The 26,039-nt window shown below is 36.5% G+C and overlaps 1 protein-coding gene across 1 annotated transcript in view; it reads left to right on the top strand.

The window, feature by feature from the left end:
* Positions 1 to 26,039, top strand: part of TMEFF2 (transmembrane protein with EGF like and two follistatin like domains 2) — a 225,789-nt gene that overhangs the window by 6,413 nt on the left and 193,337 nt on the right. Inside the window, exons 3-4 of the mRNA XM_070581697.1 lie at positions 4,286 to 4,415; positions 9,563 to 9,589. Coding sequence (XP_070437798.1) covers positions 4,286 to 4,415; positions 9,563 to 9,589 — 157 coding nt within the window. The remainder of the gene's footprint in view (positions 1 to 4,285; positions 4,416 to 9,562; positions 9,590 to 26,039) is intronic.

Here is a 26,039-nt window from a genome sequence, read left to right as displayed (position 1 = left end):
ATACAATGATCAATTATCACCTTATAATTTAAAAATATGATGAAGCCTTATATTTTTTAGATATTATTTAATTCAAATGTTAAATATTTTCACTCAATAAGCCATGTTTTAGATCTGCAATTGTTTCAGTTACTAGGACTGCATAACAAATTGCCCAGAACTTGGTGGCTCAAAGCAAGGAACATTTATTTGCTCGTGAATCTGCAGTTGGACAAGGCTTAGTGGAAACAGCTCAGCCCTGCTCCCCTCGGCATTAGGTGAGGGGAGGAGGGAACACAAAGGCTCAGTTCTGTACTCATCTCAGGGCTCTCACTCGTATGTCTGACTGTCAGCTGGGGACCTTGGTCCTTCTCCATGTGGATCTCTCTGTATGGGCTACTCTGGGCGTCCGCATAGCACAATGGCTGAGTTTCAAGGGCAAGCATCCAGAGAGAGAGAAAGAGCCAGGTAGAAGCTGCATCCTTTAATGACCTAGCCTCGGAAGTCACACAGAGTCACTTTCACTGCTGTCACAGTCCTGCCCACTCTTGTAAAATCATAAAAATTTTTTCAAATAAAGAAATGTAGTCACTGAGAAGTAAAAGCTACCTATGGGATGATCAAAGGATTGGGACATATGCAGGTTACCTTTTCTTTCTTTTTTAAGAAGAGAAACATACCATATCTTAAGTCGTTATTCCTAAGCCTTTGACAACTGGGAATATAACAGAATTCACTTAACATCTGTGGCGTGCCTTCTACATGCCAGACTCTATAGAAGGTGCCGATAATATATAAAATATAAGTTATGCATAGCTTCTACATGCTGAAATCCCAGCTAAAAGAAATCCTTATTATCCAAACAAGCAATAAATCATATGAAAAACTTCTCACATAAATTTTCTTTTCATTTTTATCAAAATGAATTTCGTATATTCTAGAGTGTCAAGTCATTGACTCCACTAGTGTGGCATGTAGCTGCTTCCTTAAGTAATGTGGACATTTTGGAACAAAATCATTCTACTGAAAAACATATATTTGGAAAATAAACTTAAAATTTTAAAACATCTTAAAAAAAATAGAATTCCTTTTCCCCTGAAAGGAAGTTTGCACAACACATACATTTATGGGCCTAACCATCTGGGCCTGAATCTTGTTTTTCTCTTACCAGCCAACTACGTGGCCTTTAGCAAGTCACTTAACATCTGAATCTGTCCCTTCATCTGAAACTGAGCAGTATGATGATTACCACTAAAAACTATTTCCAATCATTTAGCATATTTTAATGTAGTAGTTAGCATATTTTTATGCCGAGGGTTATCCTATTTTCCTTTATTTTTCTAATTTTAGACATGCATGTTTTAGTGTCTATGTTAGATGATGACTCTGCTAGTTAAAATACATATTATGAAAGGCAAATAATTTACATTTCTTTTTTATGAATGAATATTCCAAAATGTTTTAACAACATGACTCTGTTAATCCTCCCAAACGCCCCGGTTAACCACTTCAAATGGGGAAACTGAGCTATAAACTTGTTAAATATTTCCTTGTTGAGTGATATACATGAGGTCGGTCCTTCACCAAGGCAGTGAGAGAAATGGGAGCACCTGGGACAGACTTCCACTCCGGAGCCTTAATGACTTAGAGCATGCTTCCTCCTTGTGTTGTTCATATTAATGAGTGCAAGTCATGGTACTAAGGGCCAAAAGCATCGTGCTGATCATCTACAGTTAAGCTCTTTTCAGCTCCGTGCAAATCTCTCTTTTGGCTTGTGCATGGAACTTGGCAGCTCTGTTTTTAGCACTGTTCACATTTGGCTTACTGCATCCCTCTGAAGTGGCATATGAGCACTTTATCAGTTTATTCGATATTTTAAGATGCATATCAGCATTGTGTACTAGCACTCGACAGAGATAATAAATACTTCCCACCCTTCACTCCGCATCCACTGATTGTGCCTGAGTAATCTGCAGAAGTAGAAGAGAAGGATAGAGAAATCCTGGGGATTGCAGAGAAGAAAATATGAGCCCAAATAATCTACACACAGAGTATTGTAACCAGGGTTGAAGATAGAAATTAAAAGGTAATCAGGGACAAGAATGCTAGGACCCGAGCATGAGAAGCTTACTCGTCCAGCCAGCCACACTAGTTATGCCTCTCTTCTCCCTATTGAAAGGGTCAGCAAGTCTACTGACTGTAATCTATTACCAGCTGTTCACTTCTTTCTGGTCTGTCCTCTGTGTACTCAGGCACCATTGCATTGTCAGTGAGTCCTCCAATCCTCCCTACATTCCACTGTCCCTGGTCTTGAACACAGCGCATTCATCAAGCACCTATCCATCCATCTGCCTCCCTGGACATGTTTCTGCCACCAACCCCATTTATTTGGTGTCTTCTCAGTACTGCTCATTGGAAGATTCAACTCTTCACTAACATATTGCTATTGCCCTTTTTCTTCAGTAGTGATGAAGATGTTCAGTCTTGTGGTAGGTATATATATACATATTGGATAGCATGTGGAAGGCAGCCCTTACACACATATCCCCTGATCAGAAGTTACTGAGTCATTGAGTTAAAGATCCTCATTAGCAAAAAGTTCCAATCAAAACAGTTTTAAAATACAGTCACATACATGCACTGAGTGTGGGAGACATTAGTGTAATAGTGGAAAGAAATTAATGTATAGAGGGTTTCCAGAATGTCTAGATTAGAAATTATAGAAATAAAGGTTTCTAAAATATGTCATATTTAAAATATTTGTCATTTTAATCATATTTAAATAATTTCTAAATAGATACGATTTAATATATAAATTACCATGAAAGCAATTATAGTGATCATAATATGAGTGTCATACAATTTGGATTTACTATTGGGAGGAAAATATATCACTATTAGTGAAAAATTATATTCAAGTTTTTCAATGGTAGATACAAAGTCAGACTCATAAAATAAGACTTTCGTTTCAGAGAACATTGACTTATACCATTTATAAAATTTTAGGATGATTAAGCCGTTATTACATAAAGGCAAAAAACGAGAGTTAAGTGGTAGATTGGGAAGGAGAAAGTACAGATCGTGTAAGGAAATAGAGTAAAAAAAAATCTCAAGTTTTTATCATCAGATTGTAACCTTATTGAGGATTTGCTCCTTTCTTTGCATAAATTCCCAAGTTTTAGGCTTATTATCGTACATAGTAAAACTTTCCTAGCCAACTCACTAGATCATTGATTTATTTTGTATGTGTTATTAATTTACAGCACATCAAAATCTCAAATATTTTAATAAGACATTGTAAACAGAAAAGCGTTTTCACATGGCATGTGTACGTATGATTTACTTTTCTTAGTTTCTGGCATAGGTGAGTATTTATAAATAATTATCTTGATCATTGCATTTGTTATAATTAACAATGAAGTGCATCAGTAATAGTCATCATGAGATAATCACATCTCGAGCGTAATTAGCACGTATAGGACACAGCCAAGTATCTCTAATGCCTCAGAGGGTGATTATATTATGATGAGGATACCCTGTAGGTTGCCTAATTTTCATTGTAAAGTGTGTACTTTTTTGTAATGAGGTTGTTATAAAAATGAACTTTTCTCTTTATGAAATGTATATTAATAGTCATACTTTTGAATAGTCAATGATATTTACATATAGTTCAGTAGTTGTGGCATTTTTTCCTGTATCCCATAGTCTATTGTTTCTCTCTACACTGTATCTACATCAATATCCAGTGACCTAAAGATATCTGAAAAATTAAACTAGTAACCCAAATGTCTTATCCAATATTTAGAAATTTGTAAAGATTAAAATTCAGCAGAGAGAAAGCATGCTAAGGAGTAATGAATTCTTTGGTTTTTCAGCTATATATTTCTGATCCAGACACAGATAGACATTACTTATCTTTTGAATAGCTTGATTATTGTAACATGTTTTGATTTTTTCCACCAAGCCAGATGGGCTATATATTAGAAAGGCAATATTAAATAATATTGATACAGTTGTTGCTATATCGTTTTAGTATTTCTTCTCCAATCACATTGTTGGAATTGCCTGATCAATTTAGAAGCCTTTTTTTCCTCTACGTGAATCAAATGACTGATTGGCTGACTTGGCATTGCTTTTGTATATCTTTGAATGATGTCCTTGCAAGGTCAAAGACTGAATGGATACAATGGAGATCCCTGTGAAAGAAGACAAGTGCTTTCTTTTGTAAATGATTATTTCTGTTCAAGACGTCAGAGGCATACAGACTCCAGTACTAACCATAGGCTTACATCTGTGTGTTCCCCAGTGCAACAATGACTACGTGCCTGTGTGTGGCTCCAATGGGGAGAGCTACCAGAATGAGTGCTACCTGCGGCAGGCTGCGTGCAAACAGCAGAGTGAGATACTGGTGGTGTCCGAAGGATCATGTGCCACAGGTGTGTATGTGATCCTGAAGATTCCCTGAAACCTTCTGAATGGATTCTGAATTGAAAGCCATGCCTTACAGTTCCTGTTATGTTATCTTCAGATAAATAACTCAGATTATATATTGGCTAGACAAGCCTCTTATTCTTTTATACAAAGTATGCATTATTCTTATTCTACGTGTTTTACATTTCAAATCACTTCTGGAAGAAAGAGAAAATCTACCATAAAGAAATTGGTAGATTTTAATACACATGTTATTTAATGAAGTGCAGACAGTTGAATAATATAATTAGAAATTTAGATTGACTGCCCAGGTGCCAAATATATAGAAACCTATCTACGCATGAATAAAGTTTGTTAGTTTGTTCATTTTGGACAATAGCATTGTCTGCTGGAAGGCTGCTTTGCAGATTCAGTTCAGAAGTTAGGATGTGACTAAGTTTAGCAGCTCTAGAAAATTCTCTTCTTACCATTTAGCAGATTATATTGAAGAATGTCTTGGTGATAGACGTTATTTCTAATGCCATCTGTCCTTTCAGACACAGTCAGCTTGGGATTCCATAAAGCTTTTTAATTATATTGTACCATGAATGCTCTAGAGAAAGTGAGAAGAAAGAGTGACTTCATAAGTTCCTTAGCTTTTCAGGTTTTCCTTTTGTGTACACTGGTTGTTAGAGCTGAACAGCGTTACGGTCAGAAAACAAAACAAAACAAACAAACAAGAGGAAAGAAACCCAACTTGATAAAGCAATGCTTTAAACTGAAGCTGAGTTTTCAGGTTAGGCTGGAGACCTTAAAATCACTCATGTTAAAGAAGCTTTAGTGTTCCATGGTAGTTCCCCTTAATGGCCAATAAGCATCTTTTTGGAATGTCATAATTTCTGAGGAATTGGATGATATAAGCATCTTCAGTAAAAAAGTATTGATATAAAATATGAACTTTCTTCACAAAATGGAAATATAGAATAGTGCCAGTAACAGTCTATTTTATTGAAAAGTCCATCTTGGATAATAAGTATTTCTATTCCAGGATATTATGTTAAAAGTTATGTGTATGATGGCTGGGGCAGGGTGATAAATGAGCAAGGAGAAAGTCTCATATTCTTTAAAAGATTATCTTAAGCCTATTGATTGTTAGTAATTGATAATGTTCTAAGTTGTACTCATGACTACCAACATTTCTAAGAATTAGTGAAAGAGAATGGTATCATTCCTCATGGATAATAATGTAGGCTTTTTTGTTTGGGTTTTAATTCTTAAGTAGTCTCTTCTCCTACATGATTCTTTGCCTCACAATGTGAATGTCCTTTCTGGAAGGTGACTGGAAGGCAAGCTGGACTGGTGCTCCACTTTCTTCCTATTTGCTAAAGCAAACAGGTCATTGCTGTGGGATCTATGAGGGAGAAGTAGAGAGTGAAAGTAACAGCGACATGTGAAAGTCATGGGACTATCTTCCCCAGTAGGAAAGGTGGGGGACCACCATGCTGCACTCATAGTAAGGATGAGGGACATAGAAAAAAAGACAAGGAGCAAACTACTTATGAAAAATCAATCTGCCATACCTAATGAACAAAAATAGGATAATTGACACGTTAGGACAAATGAAATAGAAAAACATGGATCCTCTGACTTCCAGAAACTAGGAATGATGTAGTCAAATACCAGAGAATGCCAAGGAAAACATTTTCTTATTCAGCATCATATAGGATATCTGTCTGTCTCTGACAACAGCCAAATGAGGATCAGCAGGCAGTAGTCATAATAGCAATGAAGTTGTGCTTATGGCTAACAATGTTTGAAAGCAAAATCTCTCTTTCTTACTTGCCAACCTCCAAGTTCTTGTCAGAACATGCCATCACATTCTCCTGATTCATTCAAGTCTTTCTATTCTAGTCCCTAATGTGTTGGTTATACTATGAAAATAAATACTTAGCCAAGTAGAAAATTTAATCACAATTGAGTACCATCCCAAGCTCATTCACAGACTTAAATTTCTGCAGGATTCAATTAGTAATCCAGTCTTGATGAATGCATCTTCCATGACTTGTAAGTCTAAAAGGTTTTTGATTTGAATAATGATGGAGGGACAAAAGTAATTTTGATTAACCAGGTCTGACTGTAAATAAATTGAAGTTCTGACTTTTGATCTAAAAAAGATCCTCATTCTTTTCTTCGTAGATTTTCCATTTATTTTTTTAATGCTATTTGACACTGAGTGGAGGTGGCAAGTTGTGATCTCTAGGAATAAAGGCAGTGGAAGATATAACTTTCCATTTATTATATTTCATTGAACTTACAAATAACTTTTTGTCCAGAAAATGATTTCCTATTGGGCAGTCTTCTCAATAGCCTCATTGTCAATTTCACTTTTTTTGTCTTATAAGAAATGCATTGACTAGGAGCGTAGATTCAGGGCCACCAGCATGACTTCTTCACTAATAAGGCTTTAGTAGGCTACTTAACTCTGGTTTGCCAAGATGATTCATCTTATAGCAGAGAAACCATTAAAGCTTCCCATCACTATTTCATAATGATGCCATGGACTTAAGTGACCATTTTTTTCAATCAATTTCTTTCCTAGCTACTTAATTTGGATCAATCAAACACAAATTATCTTAAGGACATGCCTCTTGAATTTTTTAGAAATATGCATGGGAAATATAAGCCATAATATGACTACCATTTTTCCTGATTTTCTCCAGCCATGTGTGTATTTATTTTAAGCCAGTCCCGGTGGTCTAGTGGTTAAGATGTGGGACTCTCACCACCATGGTCCAGGTTCATTTCCCGGGCAGGGTCATGGACCCATACCACCTGTTAGTTTTGTCATACTGTGGTGGCCATGTGTTGCTGTGATGCTGAAAGCTATGCCACCAGTATTTCAAATACAAGCAGGCTCGCCCATGGTGGACAGGTTTCAGCAGAGCTTCCAGACTCAGAAAGTCTAGAAAGAAGAACCTGGCACCCACTTCCAAAAACATTGGCCATGAAAACCCTATGAATAGCGGTGGAGCATTGTCTGATACAGTGCCGGAAGGTGAGAGGATGGTGCAAAAAAAACAGGCAGGGTTCCGGGCTGCTGTCCACAGGGTCACTAGGAATCGAATCAACTGGATGGCACTAACAGCAATGTATTTATTAGAAAACCAATAGATGAATAGGCAAGATGTTTACTCAAAATTTTAGTTATTATGTTCCAGACACAGTGATAAGCATTTAAAACATGCTATTGTGCAGTAAGCCTCAAAATAGCCCAGTGAGATAGACATTACTATACCCATTGAATAGAGGACAAATAAGCTTAAGAAGGTTAAATAACATTCCTTATGTCATCCAATGAATAATGTTTGCAGCTTAGAATCCATAAGCTTTTATGCATTTCCTCTTAAGTGCATACAAGTATAGAAAGCTGAACAAGACATGATTTAAAGAAATTTATAGTCTTAGTGGGAAACGGAAAGAAACTGTACATGTTCAACCAAAACAGGTAGAATGTATTAGTGCTATAATAGTACAATCTGTTATTAGCCTCTGACGATTATAAGTAATACTGAATTAAGCTTTAAAATTAATTCAAATAAAGTCAGTTAAAATTTTAGCTGTGAAAGTATGCAAAAAGGAAAAGTGACAAACATTGACCATTTAAGCACTGTCCCATCCAAAAGTGATGGTGCCATGACATGATTATGAGTTCAGTTGACAGGACTATTCTCCTACTACAGAGATGAATGTATCAGCCTTTCTTGATCGTTATCATTAAACAGTCAAATCATATTAAAATCCTTATTTGATTCTGCATTTAGTAAGAAGGGTTGCTATTATAAATTGCTTTACCAGTTAGTTTGCCTTTAAGGAAAGGATATGCTGGTCCAAAGACATACTCCTTAGTCACATTAGCAGTGAATTAATGACTTGATATTCTGATTTAAGACAAGGTTAGATTCTGTGATTTTAGTTAATGCAAGTCTTCACCAAGGCTGACAATTCAAACTGTTCTCCTTCATGGCAGTGCTAATGCCTAACATGATGATAAGGAGGACTATTGGGGAGGCACACATTCTTCAGTATGTGTCAGCCTTCTGTGGATTTTCATACGTGGTGCTTCTTTATATGCTGGGTCTCTCAATTAAGTGTCATGGAGGCAAACAAGTAGAGGTAATGTTTTATATCAATTGCACTAAGACAGCAAACACAAATTCGTGGAAGTGGCGTTTGATACGTCTTGAACCCTGGTTGAGATTTCAATGTAAAATGAGGGTATATCAGACAGAGAATACCAGTATTAGTCTTATTTCCTGGTATTAACATTAAAAATACATAAGCAAATGTGTTTAGAATGCAAAGAAGTGGGGAGGCATAAGGAAGATGATGTCCACACTTAACAGGTGGAAGCAGATGGAAATTCAACGGTCTTGACTCCAACTAGAAAACTGGGTGTTTCTGGGAACTGAGTTCTCAGAAATAGACAACTTTAACCAGTTGTAATTATGTGTGAGGGAGGAGAGAAAATAAGCGGAGAAAGAGAAAGGCAAAAGGCAGTTATTGGTTTTTTCTGCCAGCATCACCTAGTATATCTCCAATTTAATCACAAAGGCAAAAATTAAGCTTACTTTTCAGCTGGTTTCAAAAACAAAGGGTGCTTTTGGTTGCAGATAGACTCATCCATAATTGTGTTATTTGGAAAACATAATAGGAATTATATAAAAAGGTATTCATTTTAAACTGTTTTTTCTTTGTGCAAATGTGATTTACAAGAATATAAGCGTTAATTATGAGTTTATTTAACACGTCTTAAACTGTTTTATTTCTAAATCTCATTGATTTGTTATAAGCATCTCATTTTCAATTTTTTTTTGTTAATGATGCCAAATTCATCCTGAATAAAATAAAAATATGAGAGATTTTACATAGTGAAATTTAGAAATTATTCCAAAGCTAGATAGTACTTTTTTCACAAAGTTTAAGAATGAAAATAACGGAATTTATTTTATGTTATGTTATAGAAATTACATTAACTTGATATGATTAAATATTAGTAACTTTTTCAATTATACTACTATCTTAATGAAGAAAGTAATCATGAATTTTAAAAAAGACTTAAATGTTTTTTGAATATGTTTTTCAAGCAAAAACAAAGTATTTCTTTTCCCCCCAGATGCAGGATCAGGATCTGGAGATGGAGGTAGGAGTTTCCTTTTTATATATTTGAAAACTTACATGTGGATATTATTTGTGGATATTTATTCATATCTTTGCCATTATAGATATCTGAGACAAATTTACATTTTGCATTTTAAGGAAAAGGAAAACAAAAAAGTATCATTCTCCTTATTAGATAAATGTATATACTATGCAAATTATTTGATATATTTATAAAATCATACTTAGGAACTCTATCTTCATCTAATCTTCCTTATTCTTTTGTTTGTTTGTGTCTGAGTTATCTTTGAGATATATATGCATGTGAAAACTTCCTAATGGAAGCTTCCAAGCATATTAGCAAAGCAGAAAACTCATGAGGAAATCATTTAAATATTGAGTTTTTAAAACATGTAATACTGCCCTCAATTACTAGGTATTAATATTAACATATACATAACTATCATTTAAACGAAATCTTAATTATTGAAATAAGCATTTGAAACTGAAGGAGCTTTAGTTCATAAAAGAAAAGTTAAAAAGATAAACAAAATTTAAGCCAATGAAAATAAGATAGTATCTTTTTAACTAAATTAATCTATAGTTGTTTTTACTAAAATAACATTTATATTTTCATTATTTAGTTGTGTGTTTAAGGAAGTGTATAAGATTAGAGAGAGGCAGAAATTTGCAAAATCTGATCTAATATATTTACTGCCAAATAAGATTTTATTTATGGATTGAACCTTCACTATAAATTTCCCAAAGTGATTTTCCAAATGAAAACTAAGCAAAATCTCACCATTATACATAACAACAAAAAAAAACTAGATATAATTTCAACAAGAATAATAAAAAGAGAAAGAATAAAAACACAATCATTCTCTCAAGGCCTTGCTTAAGTTGGATAAAACTATTAAATGTATGATTCCAAGTAAATTTTAGTTTAGTTTTTAAATGCAGAACTTGATAAAAAAAATAATAAGGAGATGAAGGCCTTGGATTCAGGAAAGTCAGATGTCTACTGCACACCGTATCTAGTTAGGGCCACACTTGAAAGATTTGTCAAATCACTTCATGTAATGAAAGGCTTAACTAGCTCAAATAAGCAAAATACCCAGAGAACGCAACAGAGCAGCATATTGGGGCACGGGTTTTTTCCATAAAGACTAAAGCTGAACAGGAGACAAGATTCAGTAGCATGTGAGCAGGAAATGGAGTTCAATGTCACATGACATTGGACAGCTATTTGATGTTAGGATAGTCTTTCACTGCCTTCTAAGAAATCAAGTTTGTGCTTTTGTTTTCTCTAGCTGATTAATATAGTGTTCCTAAAAAAGCTTCCCTAGAGGTTTTGAAAAGAAGAACTTCTAGAACAAATTAAATCTTAAAGAGGAAAAAAAAAAGGAGAAAAGATAGTTCCTTGAGTGAATGTTTCACCATTGGAATATTAAGAAATTAATCAACTTAAAAAAGGTTGCTTTGGGAAGGAAGAAGTTTCTATGCAAAATTCTGTCTATTTTCCAGCTATTCAGTTTTACATGTAGACTGCCTAATTTGGCAGATATTGTGTTAACCTTCAGCTGTTCCACTGTTCACGAAGCAAGTCTTAACTTTTTAGCATCTTTAAAAACAAAACTTAACAAACCAGACTACAAAGCACAACGTATCTTCATTGCTCTTTCTGTTGAAACATCAGTATGATACACTTTTTCTGAGTCTCCTCCTAATATCATGCATCATTTCTTCTTTTTTTAAAATAATAAGGGGTGGTTTATGTGTCAGACACTAGTTTCCAGCTTTTGTTCACTGTAATTAGCACATGATCGTGGAAGTGACATCAGCTTCACTCTTCCTTGTTACATTTTACATTGAAATCCTTGGTTCATTATGTTATCCTGTAATCTGAATAAGGTAATGTTTTTAGGAAATAATTTTAATGTCATGAACATGATGTTTCTAACTTAAATTTCGTACACTAGTTGGAAGCTACTTTCCTACTGTTCCTTTCAATTATAGGTGCTTTTTAGTAAGAGAGGAAAAAACACAGAACTTCTTAAGAGATAATTGCTTTAGAAAGAAAAAAGACCGTGTAACCCGTTTAATTCTGAGTTGTATTCTTTTTAAAGAGTTATTGTTCTGAAAGTTGTGGTAAATAAATATTTACTCCTAGTTAGTTGTGTAAAATTTTTTTTTTTTAATCAGAGACTGAATAGTGTTTGGTTTGGTTTGGTTTGGTTTTTACTGAATTACTTTTTTCTTTAGTCTATATGTTACTTTGCTCTGAAATACTGATGGTTTTAATTTTCTTTAATCTTTTTACTCTATTACAAAAATGCCAAAAAAGCTTAGTAACTAGAACCTAAAAGCCTACTTTGGAGTGGCCTGCACAATTCCAGTTCGCATATCCATTGGCTTGTACGTAGAGTATGCTTGACTTGCTACCTCTGCTATGCACGGGATGGACCTGCCTCTGTGTTCTGACCAAGGCCCTATGCCAAGGTGGCAGAGGAGCAGAATCACTTTCCTTTGAATTAAGTGATTGAAGTACCTGAGACTGTTCTTGCTGGTCTGTACGTTATATTCTCAATAATGTATACTTAATTAATAATTGGGGCTTCTTTGCAAGCACTTTGGATGGTTAATGGTTATTTTTACAATTTCTTTTAACAAAAGTTAATATAGTTCCCAACTAGAATGCGTTGATCGGAATAGTGAAGTGAACAAATTTATTGACAAAACACTTATATGTGTGACTGTCGTAAATGATATCATTAAACCTCCAAACCCAAAATCACGTTAAAAATACATCAATTTTTACTTTCCTTAGATTGGCCTATATTTTTTAAAAGAATGAGTGTTACATTAGCAATGAAGATTAGACTTGATTATTTTTAAAATAATTTAAGTTTAACCCATTTGCACAAGGGCATATCTGTCATTTACTGCATTTGAGGGAACATTTTTACTACAATATAAAAGGGATAAAAGGTTTCATAAAATTTATGTTAACTTGTTAGTATACGTTTTACAGAGTTTTAAAATCTTTATTGATCTATTTAGTCAGATGAAATAATTCAAAAGGCTAACTTTATTTAGGTAAAACATGTTCGTTGTGTCGCCAACATGATCTGCACATTTGCATTCATCCCTAAAGGTAATTTGCAGGGGTAATAAGAAACAAATACTGCCTACAAATCTGAAAGGTTGGCTTTTCCCATTTCAGTGACTGTATCTGCTTAGTGTTTAGGAAAAATTAATGGGGCCGTCCGGAGGCGTAGTGGTTAAGTTTTCGCACTTTATTTCGGTGGCCCGGGGTTCACAGATTTGGATCCCATCATGCACACCTACACCCCTCCGGTCAAGCCAAGCTGTGGCAGCATCCCATATGGAAAATAGAGGAAGACTGGCACAGATGTTAGCACAGGGACAATCTACCTCAAGCAAAAAAAAGAGAGGAAGATTGGCAACAGATTTTGGCTCAGGGCCAATAGTCTTCATCTCTCCCCGAAAAAAAGAGAGAAAACTCAATATAAAGAATCCTTTTTCACTATTAGTTTTGAACATAAGTCCTGCTGTTTATGGAATTCTGGTTTTAAAAAAATGTTTAGGGGCCGCCGGTGGAGCCAGCAGTTAAGTGCGCACATCCCGATTCAGCTGCTCGCGGTTCACCAGTTCGGATCCCAGGTGTGGACATGGCACCGCTTGGCAAGCCATGCTGTGGCAGGCATCCCACGTGTAAAGTAGAGGAAGATGGGCATGGATGTGAGCTCAGGGCCAGTCTTCCTCAGCAAAAAGAGGAGGATTGGTGGCAGACGTTAGCTCAGGGCTAATCCTCCTCCTCAAAAAAAACCCAATATATATATATATAAAAAGATAAAAAAATGTTTAGTTGGCAAGGCATCTACATCAAATAACCTTTTGGATAGGCTATCACTCGTAAAAAAGGTCAGGATGAACTATAATTAACTATATATTTGCCCTATGGGAAGTTAATACGTGTTAATGTGTGGACCAAATTCCAAAGAATCTCAGAGAGGAGTTGAAAGAAGGGGGTTGGTGTTTCAAGTACTTATATACAGAGACTTAATGTTGTAAATAAGAGAACGGGTGTGTGTAGGAGGGATAATAACATCTTATCCACCCACAGACTTCCTTAAGCAACAAATACTGCAGTAGGAAAAAAGTATTAAAGGCCACTCCTCTCAAAATCCTGGGGTGTGTGGGTGGTTAAAGGACGCTTTTTAACCCCTGCTTTTCTCTCTCAGTCTTTCAGTTTTATTATAAACACTAAGCTATGAATATTTTCCATTACCCTCTTTTAAAAATATTTCTGGATTGATTAGATTTTTGTTAGACTCCTAAAAGTAGAAAAAGCCCAGCAAAATGAAAACTATATTTTAACCATTAAAATAATTGTAAATGTATTATCCTGCTATAGGTCTGGAAGAGTCCACAATTAAATTTTAATAACATCTCATGGGGAGTTGTATGATCATGTCTATAGAAATAAAATGTCTCTAAGATACACAGCATAGAAACAATGGGTATATATTTATTTCATTCGATAAAATGAAGCTCTGGGTCCATTTATACATATTATGTAATTATATAGTTTTAAGAGAATACTTTAATAGATTAATGTGAGATATATATAGCAAAAATTCAAATTAAATTTACATCCATTATTTACATAATGAAAGCCTGATTTTTATTTTAATTATCCAAGTAATTGTTATTATGGTAACTTCAGTGTACAAATCCAGTTATTAAATGTTTTTATTTAAATAAAATAAAATTTATTCTCAAATTTGTCCTGCAAAATTGTCCTGAGCCAATTATCTTTGTATAATATTTCTTGGATGCCCATAATTAAGACATTTACTTCGTACACATTTTGGCGAGAACAAGAAATGTTTACACTGCAACAAATTGTAGACCCTCGTCTGCTATTTCTGATTATGTATATTGGTAAAAACTGGAAAACAGCTTTTTAAAAAAATCCTTATGTTTCTAATGTGGATTTGATGATATTCAGGAAATTGGTTGAATTGAACAAGCCTAATATAACCTGGGTACTAAGGTAAGCTTTCTAGAGCTGTAAAGCTGAATATGACACAGTTCTTTACACTCAGGGAGATTACATGTAAATTCTCTTCTCAGCAGACAATGGGAAAAATTGTGATTCTAATTATCAAAAGAAAAATAATCCCCTGCAGAAATAAAATGTTAAATATGCTGTAAATAACAAGGTATGGAATATCTACTCCATAAAATATTCTTATATAAGGCTAAATAATTGTTTCTTCCGCGTTGCTGTACACCCTTTCCTCACCTCTATTTGTACCTTCTCCCCCTTACCGTCGTGGTCAAGTTTTGGCAAGCACAGCGTGCCTCACCATGTACTTTCTTCCTTGGGTTCACATTGCAGCCGAAATCCGGCAGGCATCAGTTGTAAATAGGTTCAGCTGCAATAGTGATTTGGTAAAGAAATGCTACCACATGCGCAAGGTCTGAGATTCTTCCAGGGCCCCACATACAGGGAGAAAGCAGAAACTAGCCTCACTTTTGCCGTCCCACATCTGAGAGCTGCCTAGAGATGAGCTTATAGCCATCTGAACCGCAATTGAAATCTTATCTCAGCCTTTCATGGGTTGGAATCCATTTTACTTTCTCTTTACCTCAAAAGAGAAACAATATTGCGATGGAGTAATGAAATCGAGGTAGAATGAATGAGGAACACCGTGGATAATGAAATTGGAAAAACACAAAAAGCAAACAGAAGGTGGGAAACAAAGTGAGAATGATGGAAAACGAAAAGGGAGAAGAAAGGAACCTTGTTATCAACATGGCTGTGCTTTGTTCTCACGCGTGACTGCCATCTTAAAAATAAAAATAACTTTTTTTTCTCCAGTAGAACAGTAATAGTTGTTTGAATTTCTAGGTGAGATTGCTTGAGAATATGAAATGGATGTTATAAACTTTCTTCTGAATCAGTCATATAAGTTTTTGAAAACCATATTTAGGAAAAGAAATGTAATTATTGAATGCAATGTGATAGAAATGGCTTTGGATTACGAATCAGGAGATTTCATTCTAGATTTTTAATTGACTTGAATGATGCCTGTTTGATTTTTACTCTCAGTCTCCTTGGAGATTCATTTATTTTATCAGTAAAAGAGAATGCTATCTACTTATAGGAGAGATGATTATAATAAACTAATGCAAAGTGCTTCGAACTCCAAAAAAGTAAAGATGAAATTAAAAGAATTTATATTACCTTTGCTCTTTATCCCCATTTACTCTAAGAACATAATTTCTCTGAAGGGTTTAATTAGAAGTTTGAATCTTTTAATTAGTGATTTTTAAGTCCATGATTTAAAATATTGATGCTGAGATCATAATAAGAACTCTATGAACCCAGGCACAGTGTTCAGTCTTTAGAGGAGACAGCCAGCTCTGCAACTTGAAGAGAAGTGAAATCACAGTGTTGATAGCAGAATAACTGCGGTTATGCGAGATAAAGAAGAAATAAGAAATAATGTTAAAAATTTCAAAACCAGAAATAAGTATTCTTAAAACTACAATGGCAGGCATATTGCCTCCATAGAAATCCAAAAAGAAGAAATGGGAGGGGTTCATGATATGAGGGATTTGGCATATTTACAAGGAGAAATTTTCATCAGGGATCTAAGCATTGCAAAGTTTTTCTAGGGAAATTTGAGCTTTTTAGAAAGAGATTCTTTTAAAATAGATGGGAAGATTTTATTGTAGTTCTGCTGGATGTCAGAGCATGAATAGATAAATCTATAAAGATGCCTATACTCAGGTATAATATGTGTAAAACACTGTATGGGTTATAGAAAGCACCATCATAACATTAATTTATTTAATCACAATAACAGCCTTTGGATGTGTGGATGACGATCAGAAAGGATGAGCATCTTACCCACAATCCCAACAACAGTTCATATGGTAACTAAGCCAGTCCTTGAACTTCAGGGAGGGAGGAAACTATAGTCTACAAGATTACCCTACCTCTTGTAGTAGCTGTTTGCAACAACTACACCAGACCACATATTCTGTGGTTTCTATAAACCATAAGTCCTATCAACAATCATTTGAGATTTCGTTATCCATCTCCTTACCCCTTCCCCACTCTCATTTTTAGTTTTGAATCATCTGTTCTATTCAATGTAGTACTCAAACCCCTATGGGTTTTGTCATTGTCTGTTATGTAAGTTAATCATGTTCCTCAGTCCATAATGATGGCACATAATGATTGCCATCTACTCTCTTCTGTTAATTTTCTCCTCATCCCCAATCCCTAATCCCATTCCTTTTCTTTTGTAAGTATTCAATCTAAGGTATTTAATATGCTTTAAATTCTTGGGAAAAAAATATGGTTATGTGAGTAGCAGCAGGAAGTAATGGTCAAAAAGACAGGCTCTGGAACAAGACTCTGTGGGTTTGATCCTGGCTGCACCATTTAAGAGCTGTGTGACCACAGACAGATTACTTAGACTCTCTGTGTTTAGTTTTTTCAACTGTGATCCTAGCAGGGTTTCCTGGGAAGTATACTCTGAAATTGCGATTTGTGCATTCGAAGTTTACTGAGCAGTGCTCTCAGGATCAGCATCTGTGGAAGGGAAGAAAGTAGGACTGGGCAAAGGGAGAAGCTGAACTGGTGCAGTTAAAAATAGCCACGGGAAGGTCCATGTGGAGCTCTGGAGATGGGATGGCCCCTAAGAGCTGTGCTGAATCGAGGCAGTGAAGCTGGGCCTTTATACCCCACCGATCGTCATTGATGTGAGCGACCCCAGAGAGGGAGAGTTACCTCGGGCCAGGTGTCTCTCTTCAGCTGCAGACTAGACTTGGAGAGGGACTCAGCAGTGAAGTGTCTGTACACAACATTCCTGGCAGCTGTGAAGGGGAAAATACGGACATTGCACCATGGCATCCTCTAGGGTCTGTAAAATTTAAAACAAGGAACAAAACAGACAAAATTCCTGCCCTGGCAGAGCATATCTCAGTAAACAGATAAACAAGGAAATATAGGTTGTCAGATGGTAATGAGTACTATGTAGGAGGGGAAAAGTGGGCCAGGAGAATGTGAGGGGGGTTGTTAATTTGTTTGGGGTGACCAGAAAGGCCTGGCCAAAGATAAGGAGGAAATGAAGGAGCAAACCTTGCAAATAAGGGAGGGAAGGGCATTCCAGAACTTCAAATACAAAAGCTCTGAAGCAGGTGCATAACTGGGGTGTTCCAGGAAGATCAAGGATGGTAGTTGGACCAAGGTGAGTAGGAGGGTGCTTGGAGATGAAGAAGAGAGGTCGGGGGGACCTTCCTTTGGGGTTTGGCTCTTCCTGTGAGTGAGCTGGGCACCATTGAGGGTCTGGAGCCGAGGAGGATGTGGGGCCTGACTGACAGTTTTACAAGATCTGCATTGAGAATGTGTTGAAGTAAAGGAGGAAGGGAAGAAGACTTCTACAGTTAAAAGAGAAAAGATCAAGTTTCTTTTGTCTGGTTGTTGTTGATTTGCAGGAGTTTTTGGTGTGTTCTCTAGAGAATCCTTTGTCTGTCTTACATGTACCAGTCTGCTACCCATCTGAGGGACATTGGTCCTCAATGAATGGATATCATAGGTTTTACTGTGGTCGAATCCATTTATTTTCTTAAGATATTTTTGTATTTGGGGTTTCATTTAAGATCTCCTTCTCCTGTTTTGATATTTTTAAGCAAGCAGAAAATTTCACTTGTTACAGATAGTATTTAATACGTAGGAATCTCTGCATGCTGCAGTGCATGCCAAATTGCATTGAATTTGTTTCAAATTTGGATTTGAAAATATAGCTTTTTTTTACTGTACTAAATGTACAATACATATTGTAGCATATGATTTTCAATGTGTACTTAACAAAGAGCAATTTCATTTTCTCTGGTAAATTACACACTTGTTATAGCTTTGGGATTTAAATAAAAACCAAGAATAAATAGAAAACAATATGTTTAAATAATGTTAGCATCCTGGCTCAATGAGTCAAACCAAAAGAATTATTCCAATGACTGTCAGTTAGTAAACTGGTTCTGAAAAATCTTTTAGTTTTGTATTCCTTGCTGATCTCTCTCTGAGAAGAATAAAAGGGGAATTAACTGGGTTTTAAATAAGGCTGAACTGATGCTTCCAAGAACTTGTTCTGCAGATGGATCATTTAAACTGGATCCATTCCTAATTAAATAATACTGCTTATAAACTTAATCTTTCCCCCTGTTTTCTCTCATTTTCCAGCTGCTTTTCTCATTCCTTAACTCTATAGTTTGGCTCACATTGTGGGTATTCTGTCATTACCTTCTTTTGGTGAAGATCACAAACAGAAAGACCATTATTAGCGTAATCAGTTAAAGCAGGAGCCCATTTCTAGGATGACTTTGACACAAAAGTGATGTACTCTGCACATATTTGGTCCTGGGTAAATTGAAAAATTTTGCATGATCTTGTAAGCATTGAGTTAAGGCAAGTGTCATTCCAGTTACGCGGACCATTCTCTCTAGAGACTGTAGCACTGACAGAAAAACATGACCTTTAGCAAGTAGAATTTCTGACACCTTGGTTTAAATGGTAGTGGTGGAAACTTGGTGAAAAGACATGTTGAGCTGTATAGTGTCATCTTTCCTGAATTCTTCGAGCTTGGTGATGCATTTTGAGATCTAATCCTTAAGAGTTGGAGTTTACAATGTTGAGGATTTTATTCAGTTACTCAAAAGACAGCCATAATAGCAGCTTGAATGTGGTTATCTTTGAAAGTAGGTGTTATTTTTAAATATAATGAAAGAGAAACACAGCTGGCAGTGGAGAGAAAAAAGGGAATTGGTAGTAGAGTTATTATACTGCATCTTAAATAGTGAGATGATATTAAATGCTTGTAGCCTACAAGCTCTTGCTCTTACTGCCTCCAAGGTCCATGCTGTCCAACCATGTTCAGGCATTGATTCAGGAAACTCCCTTGGCCTTTCACGAAGAGAGAGCTCCCTTATGCTGAGCTCTTCTTTGAGATAGAATGTGGCAGAGTTACAGAGCGAGTCCAATCCTATAAATCAGCACACTCTGAATTTTCTATCATGAATAGTTCTCAGGTCTATATCTCTAGACCCTCCACCAATCCCCCATTTCAGTCCCTAGTCATCTCTTGTCCATAACGTTGAAAAAAAGGCTCCTAACAGGTCTCTCTGCTTCCGGTCTTGTCATCCTAAAACTTTTCTTACTTGCACAGTCAGAGTGATTTATATAAAATACTTATGTGAGCATGTCATTCCCCTCCTTACAACCCAACAATGGCTGTCCATCATCCTTAGAATAAAAGTCAGTCTTCCCAGTAAGAGATACAAAGACCTCCAGAATTGGTCCAAAGCCTGCCTCTCCATTCTTGCTATTAATCTTCTTCACCTCAGACTTGATACTCCAGTATACTTTTTCATTGACAGTAGTTCTTTGGGATACAGTGCCATTAGATTTCTTGCCTCTTTGCTCTGCTAATGCTCTTCCTTCTTCCTGAAGCCCTTCCTGTGTGCTTGCCTAAATATTATTCATCTTCCAAGACTAAATCAGGGATCAGATTCTACAGGAAGATTTCCTTCAATCCCTTGCTTGGACTAAATATCTCTCATCAGTTCTACTTTGCATTGCCAATCTGATTCATTGAACTAATCTGTTTGCGTATGTGCCTGGAGCTATTTACTGGTAATGTCCCTATACGCAGACCACACGGCCCCCTGCTTAGTAGGACCTTGTTAAATGTTTGCTCAGCTGAACCAAGGTTGTAACATGAATAGCAAAAATGTGTGCTTAAATTTCAAAATGTTTCCATTTTTCCATTCACCTTTGCATACTACAGTTTAAATTATATGAAATTCTGAACTAAAAGTTGAATGTACAGAGTTTCGTGTACTAAAATAACTGTAGGACTATTTTAACTTAATAGAAGCGGACTGAAGAATAACAAACCAAAAAAAGTAAAAGCACGATCCATCCCACCAAGAATAAGGCAGGAAAGTGATATTCACAAACCTAAACCAGCTTCAAAAATAAGCACCCACTTACATACCCAGGACCTAAGGAGGATCAAGAGAATCCAAGAGGAGCCTACCAAAAATACAGGTGGCCAGCCCAAGCTGGAAGGCTTCTCCTTTGCATTTCCTTTATTTTGTGAAGTGCACGGCATCTGATAGTAGTATATCAACTTATTCACTTGTGATTTACCACGTTCTCCTAAAAGTGGTGTGCCAAGAAAAAAAAAAAGTTATTTTAGGGTTCTAGTAAGTTAGTTTGTAGGTAATTGAGGTAATTTTACTCTATGTGAATACTTTATTCCACATCCAAATTGCTCATTAAAATACCAAATGACTTTGGCCAGAGAAGAGAATCATTTGGAAATTCATTTGATGCCTTCATTTGACATTGAAGCAGTGAAAAAAAGCCTGTCTTTTTTGAGTTTCCAGGGAATTACAATGATTAGCTCACATAAAATGTACTTTAACCATAAAAGAATATTACTTGGAAAATAAAACCCTGGATATTAGTTCCTTACATCTAGAAATTTTCTTGGTTTAATGAAATAAGAGAGAAGAACTCTGTGAGCTTCAGCTTTTAACTTATGAAATATGCAACCGTATATGGAGGAGGAAAATGGCGCCGCCGTGTGATGCCAGGGAGAAGTGAGAGGAAATGATTTTAGAGTAAGTCACCTCAGTGCCATCAGACTGAAAGGGAAGATGCAGCCAGCAGAATTTCATAGGACTGTGCCTGGCCTGCGGTAGGTGCTTCATAAATATTTGTGAAATTGATGGATGAATGATCTGGTAGGGTGGTGATGTCACCTCCTACAATAGCAGTTAATTGGTGCATTTGTGCACACAGAGGCCACTCTACTACCTCCCAGTAGTGCTAACTATGGCCCTCAACTTGCTGAGTGTAGGCATCGAAATGCCATAAGAGATGTCATTCCTTCAGAAATCTGCAGTGATTCTATTTCTTCCACCAACTCTGAGTCACAGCTCTTCCCCACCTCCCCGTGCTCTCCTATTCCATCCATTTCCCCCCATAGATGAAACTGGAGCAATGTAGTTATGCAGTGCTCAGATATAAAAGAAGATATTTATGGGCGATAAAAAAGAAAAGTTTGGCAAAACAAAACAGGAGAGCAATCTGGTGAGAGAAAAGGACTTTCAATGCAAAACGTCAGAAGGAAAAAGGAGAAAGCAGTGATGTTCAACATTTTGTAGAAAAAGAGTTTTAGTGCCCAACTAAGGAACAAAAAAAGTGGAATTTTAAATAGCTTCAGGCTTGGGTAGGCTGTATGGTTTTTCATATGTTCTAACTCTTAACATTTCTTTCCATATTAATGCATACAGTATTTCCTCATTTAACGCATGTCTCCCTTCGATTGTTTCTCTACCCCCAACACATATATGTTTTGAGAAGACAATCTTTTTAAAAGAGTTCCAGACGTGGATTTTCTTCCTAACTCTACCCCACACACATTTTTCTCCCTCATCTAAAGCAGCATTTATTGTCGCCAGAGGATATTTCATTAGAAAAATAGTTTTTTTCTTGCCAGACAAGACAAAAGGTTGAAATCAGTGTTCCATGCTGCTGGGTGGAAGATCAGACAGCCTCCCCCTACCCCAGCACTTTTGAAAATGTGTTCTGTGGAACTTGAATGCCTCAAGAAGCTGTTATACCAAAGGGTATCCAGTCAAGTGAGCTTGAGAAATGCAGCAGATTTTTGACCCCTTTTGAAGAGTCACATATAGGGTGACCAACTTGTTCCAGTTTGCCCAAGACTTTTTTGGTTTTAGCACTGAAAATTCTACATCCCAGGAAACTCCTCAGTCGTGCAAAAACCGAGACAATTGGTCACCTTAATCACATATGACAGACTGAAAAGTCTTGCAGTAAAGAAGCATGCTAAATTTTGTTTAAACGGTGTTTTGCAAGAACCCCTGACCATGAAACATTTTCCTTAAAGATATTAAAATCAAAGGAATCTGTAAGCCATGGTGCACACTTTGGGAAACTCTGCTCCAAACCATCCATTTGTCTCCTGGTCTCTGCAATCTTATTAGTGGTCTTCTCCCTATTGCTCTGTGTTGTAGGGCACGTGGAGACCTGAGGAATGGTCTGCCAACTCTAGCTGCTGAGTCTCCTGCTGAACCTTAGACTACGAGTACTCAAGCCTCAAGCTTGAAACTTCAAAGAATTTTCCTATAGAAATAGATTTCGTCACTTTGAAATTATTCTCCTTTCTCAGTCTCTTTCACAAAAATTTACCTGTCGTAATGCAAATCTTGGGAATTTCTACAGGAAGGTAATATATTATAAGGAAAGTCTTTAAAAAATCTATATCACAAGTTCTTTTGTTATTTGCTCTCGTATAATTACGGATGAGCCTCGAATATATGTTGGGCAGTATGTGTTAATTTCAAAGAAAAAAATTAGTGAAGAGTTTTGAGGCTGCTATTGTATGACAGCATAGGCATTCATGGAACTCTCCTCTGATGGCTTTCTCTGTAGGAACAATAACGCCTAAGGGGAGAGGAGAGAATTACACAAGGGGATAAAGATGAACAGAATGGAACACAAACATTTTTTAAGGTCTGGAAGAGGAGCAGGATTCAGATCCAGAGCTGCTTAGTTCCACTCAAGCATTTTTTTTAACTGACAGTTAAAGGCCTGGTCTGGTTGAGTAGATCCTCTGCCTGCCACTGCATCGCCGACTAGGAACCGGTGCCTCTTCCTGCACCTGCAAATGATCATAGAAGGCAATGCCCGTTTTTTGAATTACAGAGGATTGGCTGGATTAGTTGATGAAAGGGACTCTGTTACGCTGAATCATGTGTTTGTTCCAACAACGACTTAAATTTTTCTAAATTCAGAGATTTTTTTTCTAACTTTTTCTAAGTAGTTTTCAGCTCGAAATATCTGAGAATTTAAAAGTACTATTTCTGACATTTCTAGCACACAGTATTTACTGATAATGCTGAGGGAGCATTCCCTCTGACAAAGTTTCTAATTTTCGTACCTCTGGGACAAGGCCAAGCAAAAGAACAATGCGGTAGCTGCATGCTCCTCCCCGAGGTTACTGGGAATGAGAAGAAATAGATGGCAGAATACTTTTAAATAGCCTGCTGCTTCTAGGTTTGCTGCTTTCAAATGGGGCAATTATAGAAACACGAGTAAAGATGGATAATTTCTTTTAATGAAGTAAAACAGGGTGATGGAATACAGAGTGACTGGGTTTTTTGGGAACAGTGAGATGTTCCCTGAACACCTGAATTGTAAGAAAGATAGGTGCGCCCGGATCCAGAGGCAGGGCCTTCAGACCAAACAGACGAGCAAAGGCTAATGCCCTAAGGAAGACCTCAGGGAAGTCCAGAAACAGAAAGAAAGTAAGTGTAGCTGGAGCACAGTGAGTGAGCAGGAGAATGGTAGAAGAGTGGAGAAGTGGTAAGGAATTTGGATTTTATTTATAGTGTCATGGGAAGCCTTAGAAGGGGAGTAATATAATCTGGCTTATATTTTTAAAAGACTACTCTGGCTGCTGTGTGGAGAATGAATTATAGATGAAACAAGAGAGAAAGCAAAGAAACCAGCTAAAAGGATTATTGCAGGGGACAGGTAAAGATGACTCTGACCTGGTTAGGGTGGTAGCAATAAAGATGGCAAGAAGGAGACAGATGTACTGGTGTCCCACATCCACTCAAATTCCTTTCCATTTCTTTCTGTATTGACATTGGTGTGAACAAAATGTTATATGCTAATGTAAAGAAGGATCTGGAAAGGGGAAATAAAAAAGATAACAATTCAGTCACCTCATTTTGCACTCCTCAAATTCTCCATACACATTCAACATGAATGAATGCATAGGTTTACTTTTAAGACATGAAAATGTTTCATAAAAGCATCATTTTGAAAAACCAAAGCCCGTGCATTGAGCCTATTGTATTCATCTCAGGCAATTTTCTCAGACTTCAAGAGGGAAGCAGATTGATGTACTTTTGGGATTTTCAACCAGTGGCTTTTCAACAAAGCCTGGATATAGGGAAGTTTTTGTTTTTCATTTACCATTTTAAATTTGTACCACTTAAGCCTCATCACTGGTATGGCAGTAAAAGGTAAAATATAAAAATAGACAGCTCTATAATTTGGCCTTTAAATGGTTTTATGTATTTATATTCTATGTAGGATATGTAACAGATTGTGATAACAGACAGAATCAGATATAATCAAATTGCAGCCTTACAAATATAGCAAATATCATGAAACAGCTCCCTTCTGCTGACTCACAGAGTGGGAGTTCTGTTTCTCTCATTATATTTTTTCTGTAACAGCTTATCACTAGCAACACCTTTGTAGAAGTTCTTCTGCTCTGTCAGTGTGAATGTCCCCACAATAACACTTTACCTGTATTTACCATTGATTCTCACATTGGATTTTCTTCTCTGGAGACAACAAATTTGACTGGCTTGAAATATAAAACTTATGGCTTCCACTTTTAGTTTCCCAGTTCACATAGCAGCATAGCAGAAGTCACTCCTCAGTTCAGAAAACATAAGGCCCTTGGATTCAAGCTCCCCTTTGTTCAACCTCCATGGTGCTGTTCTGTTTTATTTCTCTAAAGCCGGTAGCCTCTCACCTGTGCTGTTAGAGGGAAGAATTCTACCAGCGATATATAGCATCACTACAAGTAAGGTCTACTTGTTGCTACATCTGAATGCAAATGAGGACAACAGAGCATCCTGTTTACTCTTTAGTTCACTCGCCTGTCCCTTCTAGGGTGGGAACTTAAAGGTGCCGTCAGATATTTGTAAACGTGCCTTTTGCGTGTTTCTTTCACAGAGATTATTTTAGAGTGAGTAGAGTTGTTTTCCTTTTTGTTTGGGGTTGTTGTTTGGTGTTTTAAAACTTGTTTAGCTTTTCCTCCTCTTTAACCCTAAGTTGCAACTCTGTTTTAATGCTCCAGCTTGCAGGAGCCATTCCTCACTGGATTCCTGAAGTGGGAGTAGCGTTCTACCAGTAGGGGGAGCTCATACCATGCCTATTTTGTGGGTTGTAGAAAGTCACTTTTGTAGGATTGTGTAGTTAGGGTGGAGCTATTTTAACTCTGAAGCCAGCAAAGATTATGGATTGGAATAAACGTTTTTTCCCTACAATTGAAAATTAAAATTTGCTAAAGTTGTAATTCTCAACTACAGTAAGAGTTGAGGTGTCTGGTTAACGAATCTGTATGCTGAAATGTTGAATTTTTCAGATAACTGAAATGTGGAGACTTTAAAACATGTCAAAAGATTTCTTTCCTGGGATGTATAACCAAATTTCTGTCCTCCATAAATAATAGACAAAGCGCCTGATTTTAAGGTTTTCGTTTGTTTGTTTATGACTGTAGGTCATTATAAACACGGCAGGCACAGACGTGAGTGGTGGTGGACATAGGGTT

This window comes from Equus przewalskii, chromosome 17, assembly GCF_037783145.1.
Source record: "Equus przewalskii isolate Varuska chromosome 17, EquPr2, whole genome shotgun sequence".
In the NCBI taxonomy this organism is placed as follows: Eukaryota; Metazoa; Chordata; class Mammalia; order Perissodactyla; family Equidae; genus Equus; species Equus przewalskii.
The sequence above is the reverse complement of the archived record's forward strand: the minus strand, read 5'-3'. Positions and strand labels throughout refer to the sequence as shown.